This window comes from Melospiza georgiana, chromosome 9 (assembly GCF_028018845.1).
Source record: "Melospiza georgiana isolate bMelGeo1 chromosome 9, bMelGeo1.pri, whole genome shotgun sequence".
Taxonomy (NCBI): Eukaryota; Metazoa; Chordata; class Aves; order Passeriformes; family Passerellidae; genus Melospiza; species Melospiza georgiana.
Genome location: NC_080438.1, coordinates 18,763,003 through 18,780,388, shown reverse-complemented (window position 1 = coordinate 18,780,388; position 17,386 = coordinate 18,763,003). Strand labels below are relative to the sequence as shown.

The 17,386-nt window shown below is 38.7% G+C and overlaps 1 protein-coding gene across 9 annotated transcripts in view; it reads left to right on the top strand.

Moving 5' to 3' along the window:
• ADGRL2 (adhesion G protein-coupled receptor L2) overlaps positions 1 to 17,386 on the top strand; it is a 156,023-nt gene that overhangs the window by 15,689 nt on the left and 122,948 nt on the right. For 8 of the 9 annotated variants that reach the window (XM_058029763.1, XM_058029760.1, XM_058029759.1 and 5 more), the window contains exon 2: positions 15,741 to 15,913. In XM_058029763.1, the coding sequence (XP_057885746.1) occupies positions 15,841 to 15,913 (73 nt within the window). In that variant the 5' untranslated portion in view covers positions 15,741 to 15,840. Of the gene's footprint in view, positions 1 to 1,973; positions 2,131 to 15,740; positions 15,914 to 17,386 lie in introns of those variants that run through there. The other variant, XM_058029758.1, reaches the window with a different exon arrangement.

Below are 17,386 nucleotides of genomic sequence, written 5' to 3'. Positions count from 1 at the left end.
GAATAGTGTTTCCCAATCAACTTGAATTATTGATGTTTTGGTCCTTAGTGGAAGAGCAGTGGTACTTTTCTTCCCACACCACAGTCTGTTCAACCCCTGTTTAATGAGTTGTACTCCAGTACCTATAATAGAAATATAACGCACAAAAAAAAATCATAATTATGGCTTATTGAGTGGGGTTAAAAATGGGAAGGGGGGAACTTGTGTAAGTTCAGATTTTCAGAACCTGGTGCTCTGTGGATGTTGAAGTAATCGGTACTAACTGTTTGGAAGTTAAGACTGTTAGTGGCCATTGCAAGATAAATACTTTCCTAGGCAGAAATGCCTAACTTCAAAGGATATTTAAATATTTGAAAATAGTTAGATGAATATATTTTTAATTTTAGCTATCTTAAGCTGTTCTTAGACCCTGTGTGTTTTACAAATATTTTCAAAGTGAATTAAATAACAACAAAATTTTACCAATCCAAAGTAAATATCTGCTCATGAATGTGTATATACTTGAGTACACATATGTCTGGGTCTTTATTAAAATACTACTTGTTTAAAAATAAAAACTGCCCTGTTTATCTTTTGATAAAATTTGTGAGATCAGAAGAAGAAATGTGTGTCCAGAGCCATGGGTGAAGGTTGCTGGTGGCTAGGAAGAGCCTGTTTCCCTTCATTCTGCTCTCAGCCAGCAGGACTGTACAGCTACATGTTCTGGTTAGTAAATAACAATACCGTGGAAAAGCTAAAAAATTGCTGTTGTAAAACAATACTGTCACAGTGAATTTGTTTTTTATTTTGGAGACAAGAAATCATTAGGGTGAAATCTCTAGCTGTTGAAAACTTCCACTGTGCTTGCTGCAAGCTCTTCTTGTACACCAAGGTAGTCTTGGACTAGATATTTTTATTTTAAACAACCTATAAAATTGCTATTTTTAGGTCAAAAATTTCAAATCACCTCTTGACTGAAGAGATATTAAAATAAAAGTGAATAACTTCTGGAGAATATGTTGATAACCAAGCAGTGTTGGGTGAAGTGTTCCGTCATGTCTCTGTCCATCGCTTCTTACATATCTGAGATGATGGACCTTTAGGTTGACTTGGTTTTTTCCTGTCCATTCTCATCTGTTTTATTTATCTTCCTGTCTTGCTTTTTTTTTTCTTCCAGAAATAAAATCTTAGTTCAGTCCAATAGTGACCCGTAGGTAAGCTGTACCCTTATTACTGTCACAACCTCTCTTGGATTTGATTTTAAACAAACAAACAAAAAAATTCCCAGAGTGGGCAATGGATGTGTTGAAATTGTGGTCAGCTTTTCAAAATTTGTATTATTAATTATTATTTTAAAAATATTATTATTATTAATTAATAAATATTATTAGTATTTAAATTAATATTATTATTATGGCGCCATTAGCCACTTATAGAATATTGCAATGGCGCTGTGAAATCATCAGCCATTTACAGCAAATGATTACTTGCAGAGTGGCAAATGTTTCAAAATATTTGTGTGCAGGTAAGAGATGCAGACACAGATCTCATTGCGCACTGTGCGTGCTGGCCCCTCTGGTAGCGTCGAGTGTCCACGTCCGTTCCTGCTGTGACTCGGTTGTGCGGGGAGTTTGGTGGACTCTGCTGTGGGCTGGTTCGCTTTTCGCGTGGATGCAGGGGGCAGGTAGTCGCGGTCCGTGTCCTGGCGGGGGGAGCTCTGTACCGTGGGCTGTGTGCAGCTGATCCTGGGCGCTGGCGGTCGGCTGGAAGGCAAGCACACGGCGCTCCGCTGTTTGATGCGAGCGGGTCCTTCCCTTGTGTGGCGGTGCCGGGTGTGCTCTGTGATCCCCGCTGCTGCTCCTCGCCGCCAGCCCTGCCCTGCTCCGGTGCTCCGGCAGAGCCTGCCCGCTCTGCGGGGCTCCGTGCTCCGGCCTTCCCTCCCTCCTTCCCTCCCATCTGCTGCCTTGCCCCACGCCCTACCCAGGGGCTTTCCCGCTTCCTCTGCACTCGAAACCACCCGCGGGAATGCCGGCTTCCCGCTCTGCCTGCTCACTTGCTTTTTGATTTTTTTCCCTTCTCTTCTTTCTTTGTTTTTTTCTTTCCTTTCCTTTTTTTCCCCCGGCCCCATGGTGTGACTCTCACTGATTTCTGGTGAGTAGCTGGCAGCACGAGGGAGGCTGCCTGATGATGATGATGATTTCATTGTGCATCTGATTTGCAATCTATTGCAGAAGTGCCTGTAATGCTGACTGCTGTTATTTAGTGTTAGGATTTTAAAATATTAGAGTACATAGAGCACAAGTTAAATCAAGATGGCTTGCGGAACATGTGTGTAAATGGCATCGTTTTGTGAGTGCGAAGGTTTGGCACAATATCTTTGGGCAAGGTGTGAAATCCGGTGATCTAGATTAAATTTGGAGTTTTTGAGATTGCTGAACAAGAAGATGGTAAAATGGCATGCATTTTCTTAACAGGGACAGCTACTCTTAAATTTTCTTTCTCTCTGTTGAGCTGTCAGCCACTCTGTCACCGAAGGCTTAAAGCTATATTCATGAAAACAAGAGTTTTCTGGATTTCAAAGAAAATGCTATTTTTGTTAAAAATAGCAATCAGAGCAAAAGGTTAGACTGTCATCAAAGTGTCTGTAAAAATATGCTTAAGACCCCGTTCTGTTCTTGGCTGTTGGAAGAGATGATGACTTGTAAATTGCCTTTCATAAAAATGAGTTTGATTTAAGGTATTAATAAAATCTAAATTTGTGCATTCTGGCTGTGGGGACTGAAGATTTTAATTTAGTGAAATGCCAGAACAATTTTTTTGTGCTCAGTTTGATAAGTGTTGTGTGAGAATTCCATCTTACTAAATTAGGGCAGACATATATATTACAGTGTTTACAAACTGTTATGATTACAACCTGTTAAATTTCAGATTTAATATTCAGTCATTTTTGAGCAAAAATATCACCTCATTTTTGTCTCAGCGCTGTTGAATTCTTGGGTTAAAATAGATTAAATTGCAAATGTTAATCTAAGTAACTGTGGAAAGTTGTGACCTGGATTTGAAATAGCCATGAGACTGTCACAGCAGCAGTAAATCTTCCAGAACATGTAAGGCTGGCACATGGCAGGGATATGTCTGATGTGAGAATTGGAGTGCGGGTGCAGAAATAGCCTGAAAAGAAAATCGTGTGCCAATATAATTTTATTCTAAAATTTAAAAAAGGAGAAATTATCACTTTAATATAAAGCTGTGTTTTTAAAGGTAGCACACAGTAACTTCATAAAAACTTATTTTAAAACAGCAATCTGAAATTCAAGCTGTATTTAAGAAGGACTGTTTGTGGCACTGAGGCACCTGGTTCTTAATCCTCATGTGCTTCCTCTGGCAATCTTTGAAATGTGGATGGGAATTTTGGGTGCAGGCTTCAGCTTAAGAAACCATCAGTTTGAGGAAAAGTAGATACTAAATGTGCTTCCCTTTTGTTTTAAGCTTTTTTTTACTGTCCTGTAATAACTGCTTTTCTCTCAACTAAGCCTGGCTTCAGCCCTAGTTCTGGGTGCTTTTAAAGCCTGATATCATCAAAAGGCCCTGAATGTTAGTTGTCAAGCATTGGCATTGCTGGAATCTTTTATTATCTTATTGCTTTGATTTTCTTCATCTCTCTTAAAATGTGTCAAATAAAAATGTGGGCGATGTCAGGAGAATATGATAATAGTAATTTTTAAAGCAATGTTTTGACTTAAAAATAATGTTAAAACAATCCTGCTCAAGCAAATCTTGATGCTAATCAGGGACATTAATTGATAATTAAACCCAGTGTATTAAATAAATTTTACACATGCATTTGATCTAACTTGCTGTTCTTTTCTATAAATGAATATTTTTTATACAAATTTATTCTTTCATGAAGGAAAGAAATGAGCTTGGAGATACTGGACTATGTGTCCACACTACAAAATTATCTTGGGGCGCTATAAAAAAGTATTCAAAGTGTTATCATATCTATTGTTGCAGTGTTGACCATTGATTCTTTTCAATTTCTAAAAAGCAACAGGATAGTAGGGCTTCTGCAGTGAGAGCCTGCAATACTTTACCTCTCTGGTTTTTTTTAAAAAGCTAGAATCTGACTTTGTTCATTTCCTTCACTCCAGAGAAGGGTGATTGGCAGGCTCTGGCATTCAGCTGTCCACAGCTGAACTGCAGGGCTTGAGTTGCCTTGGCAGGGCTGCAAGTAAAAGTTTGTGCCGCCTTTGCCAACTGTGTTCTTGGCTCAAGCTGATGTTACACGTCTCTCGACTCCAAAGCATGCTCATTTGCCAAATTCTACCTAAAAATGTATGCTGGAATTCCTAATTAAATAAACCCCCCGATATTTATTTTATTCCTTGGAAAGGCAGGCATTCTTTTGCAGTAGATGCTGCTTTGGTAGAAATACAAATAAAAATTTAAAAAGCCCAAGGTGGATTAGAAAGTTATAACTGCTATTAGGAGAGAAATTTTCTCTTGCAAACAGATTAGTAGCTTTGCTTTCTTCTAAGTAGTGAAATTATGGGACTTTACCAGGTTCTTACCTGAAGTTTTTTGCATATATACATTTTCTTGTTTATTTTTCAAGTATTTTGAAAATTGTTGTGCTTCAAAGGATAATAGCAGTCAGTATATAATTTCCTTGGATTTTCCAGCATTACAGCTACCTTATTGCTGCCGTAAGCTGGAGGTAGCAGTTCAATGATAAAGGTGTAATTTATGCCAAACCAGTCTGGAAGCTTTTTCAGAAGACTGATAGCAACTGCTTTTATACATATTGCTATGTAAAATGCTTATTAATGTTAGCAGATGTTGCACTTTAATCCCCCAGAATGATTGTTTGGTAGCAGCAGGAGATTTATTAAGCTTGAGTTGTGTGAAATTGTGTGTGCATAAGCTGCTATTTAGATTGTAAAAATGCCATTGAAAACTGTAAAAAAGTTCTAACTGTAATTGGCAGAGAGGTATTAGCTGCTTTAAAAGAAGTATATGTGTACCACTGGCCCTTTTGCTATAACCTCTTTATCATTTATCTTCTTGTATTAATGTCACTGAATTATTAATTCATGAGCAGGGTTGGATAGGGTGAAGGCACTATTTAAATGTGTGGCACATGTATCCTTATCGCTGGAGACATGAAAAGAGTCATTTTGTGTTATCTATAAAATGGAAAGGACATTTAAAAATTTCATTTACGGTAATCCACTTCACTTCCCAGTAAAACACCTAGATTATTGCTACTATAATATAATGTTCTTATTAAAATTTTGTAATCTTTCCTCTCTCTTACTTATAAATACTGTTGATAGACAAATGTAGACTAATTTTTTTTTCTTTAGTTGCACATACAGTTCATGAACTGCAGCAGAACATATGAAGAGCAGGGTTTTAATAAAAAACCAATTCTCTTTAATTTCTAGTAAAAGAATACAAAATAAAAGCCAATAAGTATTTATAATCATGAAAGGCTAAATAAATTATCATCTAAAATCATAATGTAGCCTAATTAAAGAAAAATAGGATATTTTCCAAAGTAACAGTGTCATTGTCACATTGAGCCATCAAGAGCTATATTATTTAAAAGAAATTGTAAATGTGTGGTTTGGTCTGCTTGATGAAAGCAGAGAATATCAGAGGTCGCATTGCTGCTAAAAGATGTGTTAAAAATGTATCTTAAATTTCATCTGTGTTGTATGGATGATTAAAAAAATTTAAATGTACAGGAAATATAATGTTTTCAGTCATTTCAATGGAAAGAGTTCATTCTCTTGAATACTTTAAAAAGTGTTCATTCTTTTTAAAAATTCTTTGCATGAAAGCAATTTCAGGATATTTTGTCCTAAGTGCTCATGGTGGCTGGCATGGCAGTGCTGGAGATAACTCATATTCCATTTTGTTTAATATTTAAAAGATATCACTTCACACTTCTCTTTTCACCATGCATGGAAGAGACCTTCACTGTTTCCACAATACATGGGGAGTTTTTTTCTCTTCAGAAATTTCTCTGCAGAAGAGAAAATGTTATGTAGGCTGCTAGGGAGAAGATGTTTTAACTGTGGTACATGCAAGTAGAAGGAGCCTTCCTGCTGAATTGTAATTTAGAGTTTTTCTTGCTTGTAACTTCTCCAAATGTAATCATTATAGTTTCCTGACTTAGACTTTCAACAGACGGAATAAAAAATAACTGAAATAATTTCTATTTTTCTATTATAGTTTGAATAAGTAAGAAAGCCCAGTTTTCCCCAACTGAAGGAATGTTGCAGCTCTGATTAACGACTGGTACTTATTCAGCTGTCTTGCATAGTTAAGAATAGTCACCTGAATGTTCATTGCTTATTAAATTGTACAAGAAAATGCTCTTAACTACAGCACTATTATACACCTTGGCAACTTGTATGTCCTTGCAGAGCCCATCATCCAGTAAGGGCATTGGATCCTTTGTTTCATTGCAGAATCAGGCCCTTTCTGAATAGATCCTGTAAATTTATTTGCCAGATTTCTTGCAGACATTTCTCACATCCTCGATGATGTGCTAGCAGTAGGTGTGTAATTCAGTAGAATGTTTGTGTGTAGGCACAAGGAAGAGAGTGGTGTGTGCAGTGCTGTCATACAGGGCTTCTCACCCTCGAGCTCCTCTCGAATGTGTGTGTATGAGAAAAGCCAGTTACAAGGGGAGAAAACCAAGGAAACCATTGATTTTTATTTCATGGTTTTAGGGTTTTCAGCCTTCTAAGTGCTACTGGTATGTAAAAGGGGTGAACATGAAAGATGTGTCTGCTGGCACTGCCTGCTATTTTTTTGTACTTTGGAAGTCCACACAGAAGTCCTCCAAAGGCTTACATAAATTCAGTGGAGTTCCTACCTGTAAGTCATACTTGCCTGGAGAAACTCTTGTCTGCTTAAAAAGCAGTTAGACTTCTTCCCTTCTTCTGTTGTCAAAATTAAAAATTTTGTTGTGGCTCATAGCCAAGTATGGGATGGTAGCACACGGCACTTCTCAGGTTTCTATGCAAGACATAAGCCATTACCTCTTAATAGCTAAATGGTCTGTAAATGGTTTGGAAAATCCAGGTTTATGGAATTACTCCTGGAAGTTTGTTTGATGGTGGTGATTTTTAGTGGAACTAAAAAGTGGTCTTCTAAATGTCCTGACAATCAGGCTGCTGGAAAGAAAACCTACTCTCTGATTATGGTAATATTAATAGTGCTTCAGAGAAAAGAAACAAAGCTAGGATTAATGTAAGAAGGGGTTATCCAAAAAAAGAAGGAAAATTTAAAAAAGCTTAGGTACAGCATGCTTTAAAACATGGTTAAAAGCATGCATTATTGAAATGGTCATTAACAAAATGCATTGTTGTGATGCTATGATAAATTCTAATACTTGAGCATATGATGGAAGAAGAAATATTTAAAATTTCCTTTCTCCTGCTCTCTATATATAGTCACAAATTTTTCATGTTTATTTGCATGCTCATCTGATGTATTTTATCCTAGATTATCTCATTGCTCCCAAGAAAACCCTTTTGGTAATATTGATAACCTAATATATGACATAGTTTGGTCATTATTATTTCATTTAGTGGTCATATGTATAGACCAAGAGGGAATCTGAATATTGATTTCACTGAATGGCTGATAACAATGATTTATGAGTCACAGATTCAGTGCAGTGAGCCAAACACAGCAGAGATTACATCTTAGGTGCCACCATTGATTTTGATTCATATTTCACTGCACAATGATTAGGCCATGGTCTCACAGATGTTAATGTTCCTCTCCAAGCAAAGATCTGCCCAAACCACACTCAGTGCATGGTGACTATATCTATACACCCACTGCTTCTGACTTTAAAATGCTAAATATTGTTCAGTTGCTTATAAAGAGTTGGTATCTCTGTGATAACAAAGGGTTTTGATAGAATTTTTTTAAATAATCAAAAGTGATTTTGCTGCACACTCAAGCTTATTCCTAAAACTGGAACAATATAATTTATATTGAATACAGATCACTTAATATGATTATAAGTACAACTGATAGAAAATGGATGCTTTAAAATGAATGTTAAACCAGCAGCTTCATGAATCTTTTTGATAATATTCCTTGGCACGTGCCCAGAAAAGAAGTTTTCAGTGCAGTAGTTTCCAGGGAATTGATGCTACCAAACTGAGGTTTGTGCTTGAATATCAAATGCCGAGGCTGCAGCACAGCCATCCCCCAGGAGGTCCAGTGTGTTGGGCTATACAGCCCCCATTAACCTGGTTATGGCATGGATAAAAGTGCTCTACATGCATGATAAAAATGTGTTCTTGTCTGCTCTTGCCTGTAACTTGATTTTATTTTGGAAGTGAGTAACGTGTGGGTGTTTTGCTGGCTCTGTGCTGGTCTGCGGAGTTGTCTTACTTCAGTGAAAGACAGAATCATAGTACAGTTTGGGTTGGAAGGCACCTTAAATTATCATCTAATTCCAACCCCCCTTCCATGGCTGGGGAGACATGCTGCCAGACCGGGTTGCCCAAAGCCCCATCCAACCTGGTCTTAACACACTTCCATGGATGTGGCATCAGAAACCCTGTTGCAGTGCCTCACCACTCTCACAGTGAGGAGAAGCGTCCAAACATCTACCCTAGATTTACCCTCTTTCAGTTTAAAGCCATTCCCCCTTGTCCTATCACTGCAGGCCCTTGCAAAAAGTCCCTTTCCAGCTCTCATGTGTCCCTTTAGGTACTAGAAAGCTACTGTAAGGTCTGCCTAGAACCTTCTCTTCTCCAGACTGAACAGCCCCAGCTCTCTCAGCCTGTCTGCATAGGAAAGGTGCTCTGGCCCTCTGATCATCTTTGTGAGACCCTCCGGCCCCAGAGCTGGATTCCATACTCAGTATCAGAGCTCATCTCCCTGCCTAAGCCCAGGCCTAGTGGCCATAAAGCAGATCAGGTGTGTTGAAATCCTTGCAGTCAATTAGAGAAACACCACGTCGCTTCACAGGTACTGACATGTCTGACCACAGTCCCAGGACTTAGTTCTGTTTGTTTTGTTTTTCAGTCTACTTCCACTTCAAACAAGTTCTCAGCTGTGAAAAACAGTGGAAGGGAAAAAAAATCAGCTAAGTGGCATAACAGCTTTGAGAAATACGGGCCTCTGCAAAGCCTTGTCAAGGCTGTCAACAAACAGTTTCCTGTCTTACAAGACTGCTATGTCTTTGGTTGATGTTAGTCTAGTGATTTTTTTTTTCCAAGGGGAAGAAATGAGATCTTTAATGTAAATAGATTATTTTGAGGGTTTCTCTGCTCTGAGAAGTTTGAAAAGCCTTTGAATTTTCTTCAGCTGTTACAATTGCTTCTTTAGGTTTGTCATATGGTTCTCAGTGTTTTTGTAAAGATACTCATTATTTTCTTGTTTATTTTTGATGTTCATAAAATCTGTCCTACATAGGTTTGAAAATGAGAGCTATTTGTTTTGCAGTTTAATGAAGAGAATGGCAAACAGCCTCAGACTGTGCCTCTGGTGTCCACAGTGATCAGCATATTTAACATGCTCAGCATGACACTGAGATATTACAGCCGATAACGGTTGTAATTGACTTACAGCATCCTTTCCCTCCCCCCTTCTTTGGATGGTGGGGAATTATCTTTGAGTCCCCAGGAAGCTGTAGTGACACAGAGGGCAGAAGTGGTAGAAAGGTTTTACCTGCACTGCTTGTGTCGAGGTGGTCTCACGTAGCAGTATGAGGTGATTCAGGTGAAATACAGGGAATTTGCAATGAGGATTGAGTGACACGCCCTGTCCGCCCCTACCCGCCCTTGATTCTGAGCATTTATCAAAGGCAAAAAGAGAAATTCAGACTTGGCAAAAGGAGAGTGCCTGGAGCCAAAAAAAGCCATTCTTATTAGCGCTAGCAAAGGTTTACTTTGCTGGCTTATTGAATGAGAACTCCCCTGAGTGTCCAGGCTTTATCCTGTGTTAACAAGGGGCAAAGCTGGCTTGTTGGGAATGGACCGCTGTGTAACGTGTCTGTAAAACACAAGAGTGAGGCCAAGCTGAATTAGAGTGCTGATGAGAAAGGAAAATCTTTGTCTTTTCCTCTCAAATCCTATTTATTTTTCCTGTAAATGATTGTGGTAGACCACTGAGGTGCTGAGGACTGATGGACTAAATTGTGATGTTCCGCTGGTAAAATAGTATCAGTGCACTGTTTAGTGTCATGTCTTGCATAGGCATATTGGATATTTTGAATGTTCCATTACTCTGAAGAGCTGGGAACTCAGGCTGGGGTGGGGTGGGTGTTTCTGGGGTCTTTGTCAATTTTAGGGTACACATTTATTGCTCACTGTTTCAGGCATTCATCAGGCATTAGCATGTAACTTCAGAGCACAATGCAGCTGAATGCATTGAAGTAATTTTTTTTGTAGCAAGATTGGATGACCTTGGTCAAGTCTTGTTCTTACTGTATTATTCCCTTCCCTCATACTGTATTCTTTCCATGTAACTTGGGAAGAAATGTTTTGGGTTAGAAATCCAATGTTCAAGGTGACAATTAATAGGGACTGTTGAATACAGAAGTGTAGATAAGACTCCCTGCTACCTTTTGAACATTAAATTGCTTTAATGAAAAGGAAGTATTTTTTAGCCATTTTAGATGGATCAGAGTTAGGCTTTTATTTCACCTTGCAATATGCAGCTGGTTTCATTGGAGCAGATCAGGCATTGGTTGTTTATCATAGGCAGTAGAAGGAGGCTTACTAGATCAGCAGTCTTGATTGTTGTCAGGGGGTTTTTTTGTAAGGTCTCATAGCTAAAACTCATAACCAGATTTTCTACAATCTGGTACTGTAGCACTAATGTGGCATTATTAATGTAAATCAATTTTTGAATTAGCATATTGAAAACTTAGGAATAACTCATGTTGAATGCATCTGAAGACATGTTCAATGTTGAAAACTAGATTTGTATCTCATTGCAGATATGTAGAAAATGGTAGCTGTTGGATCATAAACAGTATTAGTCTCATTTGAGGATTTTACTAATGCGGCTTAGACACTTTTACTAATCACACTTCACTAATTAAATTCCTGTGTTACAGATTATAGTAAGTTTAACTTTTTTGTTTCTTTAAATTGGGAAAGCCTCATGATGGGAAAGCACGTGGACACATGATTTCTCAGGAGACTAAGTAGTCTATTATATTGTGTGAATATATATCTATTCACCCTTGCCTTCTCTGCCCCCTCCTTTCCTCTGCAGAATGGCTCATATGTATTACAGAATTACTCAGTTTCATAAACTGGGTTATGAAAGGCAGTGGGGGTGCTGCTTGTGTGGCAAGGTAGGTCACACAGGATTTATAAGAAGGACTGCCTGGTCCTGCTAGTTCCTTGGCATGTATGAGCTGTGCAGCTATGCCTGATGTTCCTTACCTCTGTGTGCTTCATCATCTGTAAAGCTAGTGCAAATTTTATTTCTGTAGTAGGGATGTTAAAGCTTCACTGAGGTTGCAAGTGCTCTGCGGTGTTTCTAAAATGATTTGGAAAATTAAGCACTATACTGTAAAATACATCAGCATTAGTCTGAATGACTTTTAGCTAAAGAAAAACATCCTTGCTTAGCTGGAAAGATCTCTGTGTTCTCCTTTGTCTTAATTGCCTGAAAAGCTGGATAGAACAGGAGGGAAATGGCAGCTTTTGAGCATGCTGTGTCAGTTGTCCGGAAGCTCTTAAAAGACCCTTTTTTGGCTTTTGAAAATAAAACCTTGGGAAGGTTAAACAGAGTAGAGTTGGAACACGACAGTCCTTTAGAGGTCTTTCTCTTCCAAGATAAAAGTATTTCAAGGAGCATGCTTGGAGCAGCTTTCTCTTATCTCTGGGGTGCTCTTGAGCAATGTTGCGGGGAGAGGGATGGCCAGCAGTGGCGTGTATTCTGCTGCGGTCGCGTTCCGGCTGCGAGGATTTCAGAAGCACAGGAGAACAAGGAGGCGAGGAGGGGGCACTGAGATATTCGGGACTTGGAGCACAGCTTATGAATACAGTATGAAGGGATGCCCAGTACCTTTGCAGTGTTACATTTAACATTTCTATTCCTGATCTGGCCTTCTTTGACAGCGCATATGAGAAGAATCTTAACAAGGTGAACTACTCTACTTCCAGCAGGGGGTTGTTTTTTTTTTCCTGTGGGAGATTGCAGTATGGCCCAGAGGTAGGGATTTAAGTTACAACTGAAATTTTCTGGGCAGCTTTTATTGCACTCTGAAATTCAAGAAAGATTTTGCTCTAGGGAGTTTCTCTTTGCCCCACCCACAGGCTGAAGCAGTCAGCGATGCAGAGAAAATGTTGGTTAAGGTCTGAGGGGAAATAACTTATTTGCGCAGGACAGCCACTCGCTGTGGTCTCCTTTTTCTGTTTACAAAGAAGTAACCTAATACATCTTTTCCTGCTTCTAGTCGTTTGGTTTGGGATTTGTTGTTGTTGTGAGATGCCCCCGACAGTCTCTGCATCACTGATAGATGGATGGTCAGAAGGATGTGGCTGACAGCAGTGTCTTTAGTCCGAGTGCTCTCTGGCTCCAGCTCATGTCTGGGTGCCTTTCTCAGGTTTAGCTTTTGTTATGCTGATGAATGGTTGGAGCTGCACGTTCTTTTACTTGGAGCCACATAGAGATTCTCAAATACAGAGGCTCCATTAAAATTTGTTTGCTGTGAACATGTTAACTTATTCAAAAGAAAAGAAGCAAGCCCAAATTCAATTGCATCAGTTTTCAAACACAGTTTCATTTTTTCTTGGGTTTTTAGATAAACATGTGTTACTGATAATCTGTTAGCGGCTGGTTAGTTTATCTTGAATTCTTTTTGCAGCAGCACACTGAGTTAAATTCTATGTCTGTAGGCTACAGCAATCTAAAGAGAACAATATATTGCACAAAACACTTAAAATTGCTCTTTAAAATGCTTGCAATTTCTTCTTATTTGAATAGCTTATGCTGGTTTTGATATTTCTAAGGCATCAATATATTTTCAGAAACTATTAGGTCCTTATAAAAGTGACTAAGTCAGTTTAGAAGGTCAAGAACTTTACTCAATTGAAAAAAAAAAAAGCAAAGTGTTTGGCATACATTTTGCAACTACTTCCTAGGGAGATGCTGGATCTTACGCAAGTGATGCTTTGATTATTGGTTTTATTTTTGACATAACTCCTTCCTCCCCGCTCTAATTTAAAAAGGCCCACAAGGAAGTGATGACTGAAGATGATAAAGCACATGGATGTCACTATCCAGTTGAAGCTGAAGAAAGATATCTCAAAACCTGAGAGTGCAGTGATATGTTATAGAAATAATGATAAAAGTTGAGTCTCAGGAAGTCCAAATCTTCTGGACAGACTGGGAGCAATCAGAAGACTGATTTAATTTCACTTTTAGCCATTATTATTCATCATCTATTCTCCTGGATTATTCTGATTGCTTACTGAAATTACACTGATTAGTCTGTAGTGTGTGTGGAATAGTTTTATGATTTTTCCTTTGGGTGCTACAGGTGGAAAATTAATCCAAACTCCTCTCAAGATTCTAGCTGAACTATCTCCAGGGCTTTTTTTTGGAGATCATGGTGGCAGTTTTTTCTTCTTAACTCAGCAGGAGCTCCTTTGCAATTTTAATTTCTGCTGAATGCAGTGCATCCTTTGTGGACTTTTAGATTTATTTTCTTTTAGTTACAAAAGAGTCTCAGCCCAGTGTAAAAGATCTAGAGCTGGAATGTGACTGTGTCCTCATAACCACTGCGAGGTCCTCCTGTGTCACCATCTAAATCCAGGTCACACCTTGTACCTCAGGGCACGTGGGTGAGTGCCAGGGAGAGCCACGCGCTGCCCATCCTGCACTCCATTTGCTGTTGCCTGCTTCTCGCTGAAATATGTGTGGAAAAAAGTACCTGTGACTGGAGAGCACCTATCTGTTGTTGAAAATTGGGCAAAGGGTTCATTTTTTTGTATCAATAAACATAAAATCATATGGTCTCAGATGTCAGTTTTTACTTTCACTGTGTGAGGAATCACAGCACACTTGTATTGTGAGAGAGATGCCTCCAGTTCTCTTAAAGAGGAGCCAAGTAAAGAAACCTTCTTGGCTATTTAATAATTTCCACAGATACACTGCCTTCCTTGAGAGCCAGAGAAATTGTTCCATAATGTTTTCCGTTAATTCCCGTCTTTCTCTCCTTGTGGGAAAAAATGAGTGTCAGTTTTGTTGCTGTTTGTGTGTTCAGGGAACAAACTTTATCATTGATTATGATTAACATTTCTGCTTCTAAAAATTATCAACATTTCATAGAATTTCTTTATCTGCTATTTTGTGCTCTTCATCCTTTCCACTTCTCCTTGCCAAAAGGGTAAATGTATTTTTAAAGTCCTTAACATGCTCTAGTACTCATAAGAATCATAAGTGGCCCTTGGATCCTGCCACTTAAATTTTAACACAGTCATTGTTACGTGGTTTTAAAGTAACTTTAATTTCAGATATCTCAGCAATATGTCCTCAGAGTCCTGTTCATTTGTCCTGGAAAGAGCAAGCCAATGTGACACCAGGCTCAGCCCTTTCCATCCATGGTTGCTGCAGTGCTCAGTGTTCTCCAGAGTTGTTGCACATGTCTGTAATATGTAGAGCCAGCTTTCTACTTAAAAATAATCTGTTCTTCTATGGATGTTAATTTTTCTTTAGCTTCCCAAACTCTAATAGTCAGGGCTGAAGCATGACCTAGCTTCACACAGTGAGATATGGAAGAGGATGTGTGTAGTTACTCAGCTGGCTGGTGAGAGAATAGAGTCATTAGCAAAAGGGAGCACTCTGCTGTCAAATCTTCTACCACAGCTACTGCACTCTATCACTATAATTATATTTTTCAAATGCAAATGATAGCTTGAAGAATTTTTCCTTTGGTACATCGTTTACAGGAGCAGTTCAGTTCGTATTTCTCAGTAGGAGACAAATCTTGTCTGAGGCTAAGGACAGAAGAAGGTCTCATCCATTGTTTATTCCCTTTTCTCTGAAGATGTTTATTGTGTAGAAATACAGCTAACTGTGCAGTGATATGAAGAGGCTGCCTCACCAAATGGCGTATTTTGTCAGCAAAGCAGCTGTTACTGCCTCTCTCATCCAAGGAGAGCAATCTTTGTGTAGCATGAAGGGAGCGCCAGAGCCATGGCAGGGAGCAGACCTGCTCAGCCTTCCTGCTGGGGGGAGTTGCTCTGCTGTTCTCAGCCTCTCCATGTTTCAAATCCCCAATAAGTATATACACATAATATATAATACACACATACATACATATGTATACATAATAATATATAGGGCCCTAGATTTAATTTTTTCTGTGGTTCTTTAAGGTAGAGAAATGCAGGTTGTGTCAGATTTGTGGAGTAAGAAAACCTTAGCCAGCTCATCTACAGGTCCAGTTTGTTATATTTGGTGCAAATGTTCTCCCGTTGTTTTTTTTTCACGTCTTAGTGCAAATACATCAGTAACACTCATGCTTTCAGCATTAGCACGTATCATTATTTGGCATTGTGCTTAGTGATGATTGACCTTGAGAGATTACATCCCAGAACCCTGCCAAATTCCCAGCTACAGTGCAGGCATGCTCTCAGTTTTTACTAAATATTTCCGTCTTCATGTGAAGTAAAACTTGCTATTCCAAATTATTGGTGTTCAGGTACTGATAGATTTTTTTTTCTCCTTTTCTTCCAAATCTTCTGCTGCTCCAGGTATGAAGATGAATAATGCAGACCACTGGTTTCGATGATGCTGGGCTTTTATAACTGGATTCATTAAGGAATACAAAGAAAATTCTTACAGGGATCAATAATGGTGTCTTCTGGCTGCAGAATGCAAAGTTTTTGGTTTCTGCTCATTATCAGCTTCCTGCAGTGTACTGAAGGTAAGCTTTAGTTTATTTTTTACTTGGGTTTTCAGATGAGTTAAATGGACTGTACAATTAATTTCTGTTCGATAACTTGAAGCTCGAGGATGACAAACTACATGTAGTATATTCTAGGCTTAATTTATAAGACTCAAGTTGTCCCTTTTTAATGAAGAAAAGAAGAAAATAATTTTTTTTTAGGTTTGATAGTATCATATGTTGAAATTGAAGTGTAATGTTCAAGTGAAGTATTAATAGCCTCGATTGGTAGGTGCCTTATTTTTAGATTCTTCCTGTTTATCCTTCCTTCTCATTGCACAAGAAATGTATGGATATGTTAAATGTGATATAAAACAACTGAATGAAATACCCGTTCTACTTTTCTAATTTTGCTCACTGAAAACGAAATGGCAAACACTTCATTAAGATTAGTGCTATGCAAGTTAAATTCCAGGAAATAAAACTCAAAGTTCATACAGAAATAGCATCTACTTGAAAATATTTTTGCTCTATTTGGAAAAAGAAAAAATACTTCACTGCTATCAAATGTGTTTAAAATAGCTGTTAAATTAAAGAGATGAGGAAGGAAAAGGATTTTTTAAAGAAGTTGCATTATCTATTCTTTATCTGTTTTTTTTTTTTTCATAAATTATACTTCATCCAGTTAGTCTGTCTCCACAGCTGTTCTTGTGGCCCTTTTAATAAGCAGAGGAACACAAATGAATGAAAAGGAAAACATGACTTATGAATTTTTAATTGCAAATATTCGTATAGAACCTGCGGCTGGTTTTGGGTGTGAGCATTTTGATTGACTAGATTGCAGGTGAAAAGATTGGTTTAGTAATAAAATAGCATCTCCATGCCATCTCACATTATTCAGTAATTGATATATAATATACAGAGTTCCTTCCTGCATCTTTGTCATGATCTCACCAGTTTTTAAAGCAGATATGCACGTTACTCTGTCAAAATTCCTGAATTTTAAGGCCAGATTTTCAGAAATACTTCTGGAAAACTACCCTGCCTCCTCCTCTCTTTCTTCCTAAATTTATATAAGTAAAAAGGAAATATTACATAAATAAAAAGTCCCTAAAAGTTCAAATATTTTCTGCAGCTTTCCATGCTCACTGCATCATTTCCTAAGCTTTCTTTGCAGCCTTGCCCAGCTGGGGCCGTGCTGGCAGCCGAGCTTTGCCGAGATGGGTTGTTCATCTGCATGTGTGAACACACACATCTCAGGGAGCCCATCCTCCTGCCTGTTTCTCAACTTGGGGAAGTCTCATTTCACCGAAACAGCTTCCACAGTCAGTTCCCCATCCCTCCCCTGCTCCTTAAATGCTGCCAGGATGTAGTAGGAGGCTGAGCAGATCTGAGATGGTTTCATGCTTGGTGGGGCTCCTGGTCTGGGAGCCGCTGCTCTCGCTGCCCTCGCGCTGCCTGCCCGGGCTGGGGACTTGGCTGTAATCTCACTTTTACAAACAGCTGGAAGAG